The sequence below is a fragment of the Marmota marmota genome, unplaced genomic scaffold (assembly GCF_001458135.2).
Source record: "Marmota marmota marmota unplaced genomic scaffold, marMar, whole genome shotgun sequence".
Taxonomy (NCBI): domain Eukaryota; kingdom Metazoa; phylum Chordata; class Mammalia; order Rodentia; family Sciuridae; genus Marmota; species Marmota marmota.
In genome coordinates, this window is record NW_025999968.1 from 20,880,389 (window position 1) to 20,892,731 (window position 12,343).

Consider the following 12,343-nt stretch of genomic DNA (forward strand, 5'->3'; position numbering starts at 1 on the left):
CCATCATTGAGACTCAGGGATATTAGATTATTAACAAGTTTGTCATGGCTGTCTATATAATGCTCTGTTCTTCTAAAAGGAAGACTATGTAATGCCTCCAAGCATGGTGAGTTTACCTTGCCATTAAATTCATTATGGTTTATATTAGTCATTTACCATCAAGAATAATTCTATGTTTTATATATATTAAATATAAAGTACCTTCATTTAGAACATTTCTACTACCTCTGCAGGGATTATTCATCAACACTTAGATGAATCAATTAGGCAGGCACTCTTTTTAGTGTAGCCTGTTAAATTTCTACTTTAACCATTGCGTGTCATTATTTAGAATGGGAATACATACTAAAGTTCATAGTTTTCAGGCCATACAATTCCCTCCATTAGACTTAATTGACTCCCTATTACAATGTTACTCCATTGATCATGCAGTCTCAGTATCTAGGTTATCAAAAACTCATCAAGTTTCCAGTGTTCCTCTGATGGCAAGATGCCCTAATTATTTATCTGAAATCTCTACTTTCTAGGTCATTGGGCCCTGTTCTCCCACCATTGGACAGCAAATATGTTGCCTTTCACTTAATTGATAAATATAATACCTGTCAGGTTCCCAGGAAATATCTCATGAGTCATATCCTACTTTATGCATTTTCTTCATCTTAGCTAAGTCAGATTTATTTATTTGGATTTTCCTAATAGGGTTCTTATTCTGATAATGCTATTATAAGAATTAAACAATGTTTTTAGCCATTTTTCCTATTTGCCTTTATTAATTTACTTTGCTTAATCCTACAGGTTTGAAGCTATATTATCTAAATTTCATTCATAGTATTTGCCCCCCATAATTTGCCTAAAAAAAAAAGTCTCAACTGAAACAAAGTCAAACCAGTATCAATCTTAGAGATTCTCTTTCCTTATCCTTTAGCACATTGGTTATTTCATAAGACCATAGTCATAGATTTAAAGTGTACTGTGACAACCAGACTCACAAGAAGTGATAGACTCACCCAATGTCTATTTAGCCAAGTACATTACCCAAGTATACGTAGCTTTGAGCAAGAACACCACATAGGAAAAGTAGCAGCACTGTAAGGCTTGGATACCCAAATATACCTTCCTATGCCCCATCACTAAATGCAATCTGATATCAGTACAAATCAAATTAGCACAGAGACATGAAGGTCGAGGGTCTTTCAGTATGAGTTAACATAAGTAATTTGTTTATCACCTTGCATCTAGAGGGATATATGACTTACCTCCACTTTCAGTGCATCTATATTCAGTACATTATATCATATAAAATCTTGATAAGTGTAACAATATACCTATGATGATTTCAGATCAGCAATCAGTTCAGACCAATTCCAGCAAACTAAATGACTACTATGCATTGATATCAATCACTTAATTGATAATATAATACCTGCCAGGTTCCCAGGAAATAAGAGTCATATCCTACTTTATGCATTTTCTTCATCTTAGCTAAGTCAGATTTATTTATTTATCATTTTGATGTTCCATACTTGATTCATTCCAGCTTCCAATTTTCTTCCGAAGATCCACCAATATTTTTTATTATCCAACTTTTCTTAATTTTTATAACTAAGCAATACATTTCTTCCTAAGAATGTATGCTAACAAAAAGAGAATTCCATTTCAAGGTTGTCTAAATGTCAGTTCCTCAGGGGGAATTTCAATGTAGAGGAAAAAATTACAGTTAAATTGATAACAGTTTCCATACATGATAATATTTTATAATAGCTGAGATTTTGTTTAAAATAATCCTGATAAATTACATATTACATGTGTAATTTAAAATTTAAAGAAAGATTGAAAAAATATTTTGTTTCATGTACTCTGACTAAAAAATTTTGTACCATGTAAATGAAGAAAATTTAGCTTTTGACATAAATCACTGGAAGTATTTAGGAATTACCTTTAAAATACTAATAATAAATTATAAAAATAATATATTAAATAGAATAATGAATATGCTAAGAAAATTATGATTTAGTTACCTTTTGCAAAATGAATCATGTATACTATATGATATTGCTGAAACTTTCCTGCAAATACAGATCAAATTTTAAAGACAACAAATTAAATCATATGGATTATTTTTAAAGACATTTTTATTTTGTTTTATTATTGAAGACCTACTGGAACCAATCTGAAGACAATGTAGACAATTTGAGTTTTTCTAAGAAACATTTTTGATAGATGTATGATAGAAAATATTTATTGTATGTCTATTCTTTAGATAAATCTCATAGTATTTTTCTTGGAACTGTTGACTTATTAAAAGCTAAAGTGTTTTACAAATGCTCAAGCAGAAGCATACATTCATTCCTCAAAAAAATTAACCTAAATTTTCATTTGGTATTATTATTTTTTCAAAGTAAATATGCTGAAGAAAACACATTGCTCAAGAAATATGACTGTTTTACTAAAAAACTGAGATAACTATTTCTATATAATAATAGTAAAATATAATATTGTGCCAATGAAATCTCACTCATTAATTTACTTCCTATTCAGGAATATGATCATTTTAATAAAGAAAAAAATCCCCCACCCCTTTCTCTTACATTCTCTCTCTCTCTCTCTACACACACACACACACACACATACACACACACATAGAAATCATTGTCACATTTTTTATTCCCATATTTAATAGTAAATCTGTTTCTTATTTCTTAGCTAGTCTCCTTGCCTTCTGCCCAGTCAATTCCTACCTCAAATCATAGGAATAATAATGCAATCATAAGGCTGATCTCTGAAATCACCTTTATTACACAAAAATATTTTAATATTTATACATTAATAAATATAATGTCACATGTGATATTCTTGATAAAATACATTCAATTGTATAGATGAGCTATGAATCATTTTGATGTTCCATACTTGATTCATTCCAGCTTCCAATTTTCTTCTGAAGATCCACCAATATTTTTTTATTATCTAACTTTTCCTAATTTTTATAACTAAGCAATACATTTCTTCCTAAGAATGTATGCTAACAAAAAGAGAATTCCATTTTTATCGCTCAGCTAGAGTTTCTGTGCATGGCAGAGAAACGCAAAGACTTATTAATTTGCAGATCCAGAAGAGTGGGCTATGCTCATTTAAATATGTAAGTAAATATATATGCCAACATCAGTTAAAACTATTTCTCAATAAACATTTCTCACTGTTTCTCTATAAATTGACAATTATTACTTGTAAATATGGAAGTTCCTAGGTAATCTAACTAATTGGCCAAAGCTAAAAGCTCAGATAAAATTGAGCACAATGTTTTCAAATAAGTTTCTTATGGGCAATATTACCAAACTTGCACTGGGGCCATATCCAAGGAAACATAATGTAAAGTTGGTTTCGTTCATGCAGAGTTTATGGACTGTGTGATAAAATGGCAGAGTAGTGGTTAATTCATAACACTGGGGCGTTTCCCTTAAGACTGGAAAGAAATAGTCTGAAATCTCTGTGACAAACATTTATTTCTTCATTATTTTTCTTAAGGTACCTATAACCTCTTTATTCCTCAGGCTATAAATAAAAGGATTTAGCAGGGGAATTATTATTGTGTAAAATAAAGAATACATTTTTTCCTTGTCCTCAGTTGGTCCAGACCCATGGTGCACATACATCAAGAAGAGAGTGCCATAGAACAAAGAGACAGAGAGCAGATGGGCCCCACAGGTGGAGAAGGCTTTGCTTCTGCCCCTTTCATTCTTCTTTCTCAGGATGGCAAAGATGACATAGAAGTATGAGATGATAATAGTCATAAAAGTAAAGATTTGTATAATGGCTGAAAAGATTAAAACCAGACGTATATTAACTATAGGATCAGTACAAGATATTTTGAATAGTTGTAAAATTTCACAATAGAAATAATGTATGATATTGGACTTGCAGAAAGTTAATCTAACTAACAAACCCACATGAATTGCTGAACGCAGAAAACCAACGAAATATGAAGCACCTATAAACTGAGTACAGAGGCTGTTGGACATCACCACTGGATACAGCAAGGGATTGCATATGGCTACGTAGCGGTCATAGGCCATCACTGACAGAAGGAAACATTCCGTGGTAGCACTGGAGCCAAAACAATAAAACTGTGTTAAGCACTCAGCTAGGGATATCTTATGATTCTTAGATAAAAAGTTGATAAGCATCTTGGGGGTCACAGAAGATGAAGTGCATGCATCAGCCAAGGCTAAACTGCTGAGAAATAAGTACATGGGGGTGTGAAGGTGGGGGTCCTTCCAGATGAGAGCAATCAGGCCAAGGTTGCCCACCATGGTGATGAGGTAGATCACAAGAAACATCAGGAACAGGGGCACCTGCAACCCTGGATGGTCTGTAAGTCCCATGAGAACAAACTCAGTCGCCAGAGTCATATTTTCTTCTTCCATATTTGATCTGGACAATCACTAAAATGTAAGATCAAGTAACAGAACAGTCAAAAATTAATCATAACAACAGTGATTGTTTTTGTGATTATATGTTCCTAAGAGATATTTCTCATCTGATTAGTAGTTTTAAAATTTTACTTTTGTCTATTTTATATCTATTTTCATTTCTCTACAATGAATTATCAAACTGATAATTTAATACTTAGGGAACAAGAGATATTTTAATGTGTGAAAACATTAAAAATACTATTTATCTAAATGTAAAATAAAAATTTAGGATGCTTCTCTAAAAAATTAAAGATGAGCATTAGAAACAATTGTGACACGCTATTTTTTTTTCACTGAAAATAAATGAGGAACTAATGTTTTAGAATTCTAACATTAAATACCCACAGAGAATCCTAATATACACAACAAAATAAATTGTTGAAAAATTAAGAAGCATGAAAGATTTTGCCCTGAATATACTGCTCCAATTTTCTTCATAAAGTCCAATTACCAAATTATTAATATTCCTGCTTTTAGTTCCTACAATGTATCATTCAACCAAGAACCAGTAAGCTTTATAGATTTTTTTCTCAAGAGTCATGTTATATACAAGGAGACACAAGGAATGACTTTAGTCAATATTCTTATGATTCCATGAAATTATGGCATTTTTATTGCACTCAGCTGTACAAACCTTAAGCCAGAATTTTCATTCTACAAGGATACAAATAAGTGAGATTCAATCAACACAACCTATATCTCATTAAGAAACTTTTCACATTATAAAATAAACTCTGAATATGTTGGATTTTTCTGATTACTATTAATTAATTTTCCATTTTTCATTTTTCTATCAGTTTATTTCAAAACTCCTAAACAATTTCGCAAACTACACACAGTAAAAAATTTAACTGCATCATAAAATGTTCAAATGGTATTTACTTTCTTTAATCTATTCTGATTTGATTGCTGATTTTGAAAAAAAAATCTTGTTCACAATTTTAATTTTTTACTTAGATATTTTGTGTTCCGACAGACACATTGCAAAATTATAATGAAGAAAATTGTGAAAATCTATGTTCTCACCCAATTCCTGTAAAACACTGGAAAACTGGAAATGTGCTCATTTTCTGAAAGTAACAAAGGTATACACAGAAGCAGTATTATTTTTTCAGCAATATTCAGCAAAAACTCCAAACTGAAGGGACATAGCATTTTTTTTCTTCTATTTTAAACTCATTCTTTAAAAATTTTTGAAATTCCCTGAATGTTTATAAGAGATTCCCAGTAGGATGAAGTTAAAGTTGTTCTACTGGGCATTGTGAGCTAATCAGCAGATCATCCACACAGCTAGCTATAACAATTAAAATTACAAATTATGTCCTGAGGGTTCACCGTAAGGGCTTTCTTATAATCACTCAACATAGTTTATTGTGAGCTTTTTTCACTTCTTTTATTTCTCTTAAAGTTATCACAAACTAAAGTGCCTGATAAACCAATTTCCATTTAGAAATCACAAATGTTCCTTAGAATTAACATTTTTAAATCTGAGATTAGGACCTTTTTTTACCTGATATTCTTTCAGCATTTCCTATCTCAGGGAATAAGAAACCCATCAATTCTTTATGCAAGAAATAAACTATGGAAACTTCCTAATATTAACTTCACCTCCACTTCATTGTTTCAACCAAGTCCTGTAAGTTCTATCTGCTAAAGATGTCTTAAATCCAGCCATTTTTTTAAAGAGAGAGTGAGAGAGGGAGAGAGAATTTTAATATTTATTTTTTAGTTATCGGCAGACACAACATCTTTGTTTTTTTGGTTTTTTTTATTGGTTGTTCAAAACATTACAAAGCTCATGACATATCATCTTTCATACATTAGATTCAAGTGGGTTATGAACTCCCATTTTTACCCCAAATACAAATTGCAGAATCACATCGGTTACACATCCACATTTTTACATAATGCCATATTAGTGACTGTTGTATTCTGCTACCTTTCCTATCCTCTACTATCCCCCCTCCCCTCCCCTCCCATCTTCTCTCACTACCCCATCTACTACAATTCATTTCTCTCCCTTGTTTTTTTTCCCCTTTCCCCTCACAACCTCTTATATGTAATTTTGTGTAACAATGAGGGTCTCCTTCCATTTCCATGCAATTTCCCTTCTCTCTCCCTTTCCCTCCCACCACTCGTCTCTGTTTAATGTTAATCTTTTCCTCATGCTCTTCCTCCCTGCTCTGTTCTTAGTTTCTCTCCTTATATCAAAGAAGACATTTGGCATTTGTTTTTTAGGGATTGGCTAGCTTCACTTAGCATGATCTGCTCTAATGCCATCCATTTCCCTGCAAATTCCATGATTTTGTCATTTTTTAGTGCTGTGTAATACTCCATTGTGTATAAATGCCACATTTTTTTTTTATCCATTCATCTATTGAAGGGCATCTAGGTTGGTTCCACAGTCTTGCTATTGTGAATTGTGCTGCTATGATCACTTATGTGGCAATCTTTGTTTTTTTGTATGTGGTGCTGAGGATCGAACCCTGGGCCGCACTCATGCCAGGCGAGCGCGCTACAGCTTGAGCCACATCCCCAGCCCAAATCCAGCCATTTTTATGTCTCTTCAACTAACCTACCAATCCAATAGTTGTTCATCTCTTGCCTGGACTTATTAAATATGTTTCCAACCACACTATCTACATATGATGAGAGAACTATCCAATTCTGTTTTCCACACTGAAAACAGACTGCGTTGTTTTACGAACAATTTATAAGCATGCTCTTTTCACTTAAAATGTACGAATAATTTCTCATTCCACATGGGATAATGGTTAAAATTCTTAAGCCTTAATATCTTTGTCCCTATTCTTAAAAATATAACCAATAATTTCCCATTCATAGTTAGAGGGGTTTGGGTATTGTATTTGTAGACTATTTACTCTAATGCTAACTAATTAGAGAGATGATCACCTGCCCTGAGTGGACTCTTTCTTGTCCAATAAGAAGGTCCAGGGAACAGAGTAGAGGACAGTGTGGCTCCTAAGTTGCTATTCAAGACCTTGGGAGCCCAATCTGGAAGCAGGTCTCATTTTATTGCACATTTACTATGTATATATACTCGGGTAGCTGAGCAGATTATAGGCATCCACTAATACAATTTCTTGCCAACTATCTGTAGAGCAACAAATCGAGGAGTGGGCCATGAAGCAAGCACAGGAACTGCAACACATGCCTCATGCCCAGGGCTTTGCCTATGGGGTAAGTGATCTACCGATCATACACCTAGCATGAGGGGAGTGGCCTGCCACTCAAACACCCTTAACGTTTGCCATGTATGCAGTACTCCATGCACTTGTCCCCACATCTCCCCACTATAACTGTGCTGCAAAGACTTCAGCCAGCATTGATGTTTTTTGTTTGGTGGTTTTCACATGATTACATAAGCATCTCACAACACAAGAAAAAATTCTCACTATTATAAACAGTAGGACCAAGGCAATAGCCTTATAAGGATGTTAATTTGGCTATCAGGTTTTTCCAATGTTCAGTTAGTCTTTGGAAGAAGGAAGAGGTTGTCAAGATAGATACCTTAGTCTCATTGATCTTGACAATTGCCTTAGTAAGGTTACGCATAGTCATAACATAGTTTGCATCCCAAGTACCCTTAATAATCTGAGAAAAATTGGAGAAGTGTAAGATTACATTTTCAGATATAGCATATTGGGTTACACAAATACTACAAAATTCAGGGTCACAAGTGAACCTTTGCAACATAAACAGAATATCTAATTGTTCCTGGTAGAGGTCTAGTTCTTGCTGAATGACTAAAATAGTGGTTCGGGACATTTTATTTAAGTCATTTTGAATGGCAAAGTCTTCTGCCATGGCAGTAGACAAGTTGTTTACAGTCTGAGCAGTCTGGATACTCTGAGCGAAGCAGCAGCAATGACTGTGGCAGCGATGGTGGCTACCAGGGCAATAATCCCAGTGATGATGAGGCTAAGTGCACACCTGGTTTGGTGCAGGATCTCATTAAAAAGATTCTTTATCTCCATGTCCCATGGACTTCTCTACTCTTTGGACAAGTTCTCTGGAAACCAGATTTCTGGGGGCACTCTGAGGATAAATATATGTTTAGCTTTTATAGCAGGGGTTAGATAATTTATGAGCCAGCAGGATGTATTGACTGCACAACGGATCTCTGTATGAGTGATATTTATGCCATCAGTATTGTTGATTATTAGCATAGCAAAGAGTGGTGTAACACAAGCTTGGGTATAGTGGGTATGGGTATAATTCTGGATAAAGACAAATCCATTGTCAGCGTCTGGAATCAGTTTCAATCCATTCATCTAGCTGGCTGTTGCCCATTTGATGGGTTTAGTAGCCAGCAATATTGTTGTGATATTCATCATGCCATTACTGATTTCCTACATAACAGTTGGTAATGGCTTGTGCCATGTAGCAGGTAGTGAAGTAGCCCATGTGGTTTTGGGCACATTCCTTACATTCCAGGGGGCTGCACCCACCCAGGTGCATAGACATTGTTCTCCCCCAGAGAAATTCCTCTTATCAAGGAGATAAGGTATGGCTGTGACACACTGATTCCACAGGATGCTATCATTATCTGAAGGGGGCTTTCCAAAAAGTGATGCTGGGCATGTTGGCAACAAGTGTTTCTTGCATTTGCCATTGGGGAGTCTATGTCTATAGATGCCATTAACTATAACTCTAAGGTCAGTGAGAGATAGCCCAAGATATGAATTTTATATTTACTGACAATATTTTCATTGTCAGGAGCAAAATAGAGGGGACTGTCTGTATACTAGGTTTCTTTATCTACAACAGAGAAACTAATGAGCAGAGTAGGTATGGGGATGTCAGTATTCCAGGGTACTGTCACCTCCTGGATGTATAACTCAGGATCAATAGGTTGGAGTTATTAGAGAAGAGCTTAGGTAAAGCCCTTTCCCAATTAGCTATGGCCAAAAGGGGTGATCTAGTGACAAGGGTCCAACTTACCTGATGGGGGGCTTCACTGTTAGCAGTGAGTGCTACACACAATAGGCCCAGGAATGAGGTTGCCACTAGGCAAAGGGGTCATTCTGGTGGCTTGGTCCACAAGACCTTTAATATCACCCCCGGTTATTTTACATGAGGTCCATTTGTATTTTTGAGTCCTTTGTGAGGTTTCTCCTCCAGAGTTAGTTCCTTCATCTTCTTGGTTGGTGGTTCTGGGGGTCTAGGGCTTGACATTTCTGGCAGGCACCCAAGTGAGGCTCCTGTTAACATATGCAAACTCTCAACCCATGTTTAGGAGGGGCCCTGGACCATTCCATGCATGTTATGGGATCATTCCATGAGACCATAGGTAGATGGGAGGGCCCCGAGAGGGGGGCTCAGTGTTTATGGGCTGTTGTTTCCATAGAAAATTTTAAAATTGAAAGAAAATTTAAAGTAAATAAAGTTTTGTTCAAGGCATCATGAGGAGACTTGGTATATTTTCCTCTCTCTGTTTTGTCACATGGTCTTTAATTCCTTGTGTGTTCTTTCTATGATGCCTTGAGTCTGAGGGTGATAGGGGATTCTAATTAAATTCTGTATAAGCCAATCATTGCAATCCACTTGAAATTTCTTGGGGATGTTGGCAACAAGTGTTTCTCACATTTGCCGTGGGGGAGTCTATGATTATAGGTGCCATTAACTATAACTCTAAGGTCAGTAAGAGATAGCCCAAGATATGAATTATTATATTTATTGATGATAGTTTCATTGGCAAGAGCAAAACAGTGGGGATTCTCTAGTTTCATTATCTGCTATAGAGAAACTAATGGGCAAAGTAGGTATGTCAGTTTTAATAGACATGGGAATATCTATAATTTCAAAACATTTATGTAGATGGGAGATGACCTTTTTTGTGGTTTCTCCTGTGGAGACTGTGGCCATTATATAGCCTGAATAGATATATATGATTACATGAACATATTTTAAATTTTGAAAAGATACATAATGAGTGACATCCATTTTCTGTAAAGCATTAGATTTTACCTCTCTGGGATTCACTCCAGTGTGTGGTAAAGGGTCATTGGGGAGAAAGAGTGCACATTTTTGCAGTCTCTGACTAGCTGTTTGCAAGCCTCCTTAGTCCTGATTTTATGCAACTGCCATGGCTAAAACCAGCAGAGATGCTTGAGCGGCTTGTGTTTCTATATCCTGTGTGGCCAAAATCCAGTCATCCAATGTGCCATTTCGTACTGGTGTCACTGCTGCTCTATGCTCCTTATATAGACCGTCCCAGATCAACTCCTTGGCTAAGGCCACCCTGGCTTCTTCATGACAGACCTTTCCTTCTACTTCCTTTTTTACTCTGTCAATAAACTGCAGCAAGACCTCAGTGGCTGTCTGCCTTAGGTCCTGTATAGAAACTGTACCTCCCCCAGCTAATAACTTCCTCCAGGCTCTGAGAGCACAGAGCTGCACCTGATCAAAATAATTTGGCAGCCCTGTGGCTTGTTCTGCAGGAGAACTGTAGATTCCCTCTCCCTGCAAGCATTCAGCTGGGCAGTTAACATTTGTGTGATACCCCTGCTGTTCACATTCATCATAGAAGAATGCCTTCCACTTCAAAAATTTTGTGGGCTCAAGAGCCACTCTAGCCAGGTCTTTCCAGTCTTGAGGGCAATTAAATTCAAGACTGAGTGATTTGAGCATTTGTTCTGTGAACAACCCCTGGGGCCCATCCTCTTTTACTGCCTTTTTCAACTCTTTCAGGGTACCCAAAATGTGTGGATACCAAATGGCAGGGCACTGTGGTGTGGGGACTGTGTTAACTGGGAAGGCTTATATTCCCTTACCCTACTTTTCATCTCTTATCTTACACAGATCTTCTAAAGGATCTCTGGCCTCTTGGAATGGGTTTTTGGGGGACCATGGCTTGGGCCTGTCCAGCTGCCTGATCTTTTCTAAGCTGTCATAGTCCCTTGCTGGCTTTGGCATTGCCTCATAAGGAGGCAGTTGCCATTGACTTAGGGAAGGATGTAGCCTTTGCCTATCAGTAGAAGGCATATTTGCACCATTTGCGGTCACCTCTTCCTGCACCATGAAGGCTAGGGCTACTGTTTCCTGCCTCTCTCCCTCCTGCACCTGTCACTATTCAAGACCTCCAGAGACCAAGCAAGAAGCAGGTCTGATTTTTACAGTTACCATGTATATATACACAGGCAGTAGCTAAGCAGATTACAGACAGCCACCAATACAATTTCTTGCTAACTGTCCTTGCAGCAACCAATCAAGGAGTAGGCCATGGAGCGAGCACAGAAACTGCAATACATGGCCTCACACTCAGGGCTGTGCCTATGAGGTAAGTGGTCTGCCACTCATGCGCCTAGCACGAGGGGAGTGGCAATTCAGGCACCCTTAACATATGCCATGTCTGCAGTACTCCATGCCCTTGTCCCCACAATCATCCATATATTAGTGGATTGACACAGTAAAGGGTTAGTTCTCCTTCATGCACAGGTAAAGCATGTGTTCCTAATGGTAAGACAATTCTCCTCCACTCAGAGCTTCAGAGTGCTAGATGCCTTCCATCTTCTCACTCAGGCATCCTCCATACATGACTTCCTTCAGTGTCTCTGTTCTCATTTGAATCAAGCTAGAAATGAGATAGGACAGAAAGAAAGAAAAAAAAAGCAATGATTGATAGAAAAGAGATCAACAAGAAGTAAAAAAGCAACATGGAATTCAATTAATTAATGCCTATATGCATTGATAACTTGTACAATGTATCTTTGGGACAATTAAATCCAGGGAAATGTGTTGTTAGTGACCTATGATATGGGTATATTCCAAACATTGTTCTACTGACTACATAATATTATCTTAAATATCCTGAGAACAAGAAGACCATGGTGACACATCCTGTGCTC

The 12,343-nt window shown here is 36.5% G+C and overlaps 1 protein-coding gene across 1 annotated transcript; it reads right to left on the minus strand.

Moving 5' to 3' along the window:
- Nucleotides 1–3,500: 3,500 nt before the first annotated feature.
- On the minus strand, nucleotides 3,501–4,433 carry LOC107136219 (olfactory receptor 5AC1-like). The gene has a single exon (XM_015478410.2). It carries the CDS (start codon nucleotides 4,422–4,424, stop codon nucleotides 3,501–3,503), a length of 924 nt encoding a protein of 307 aa, XP_015333896.1. The 5' UTR covers nucleotides 4,425–4,433.
- Between the last annotated feature and the right edge of the window lie 7,910 nt (nucleotides 4,434–12,343).

What these genes read in the sequence shown, in the direction of transcription:
- LOC107136219 (XM_015478410.2), bottom strand. Translation starts at nt 4,424, where the DNA reads ATGGAAGAAGAAAATATGACTCTGGCGACTGAGTTTGTTCTCATGGGA.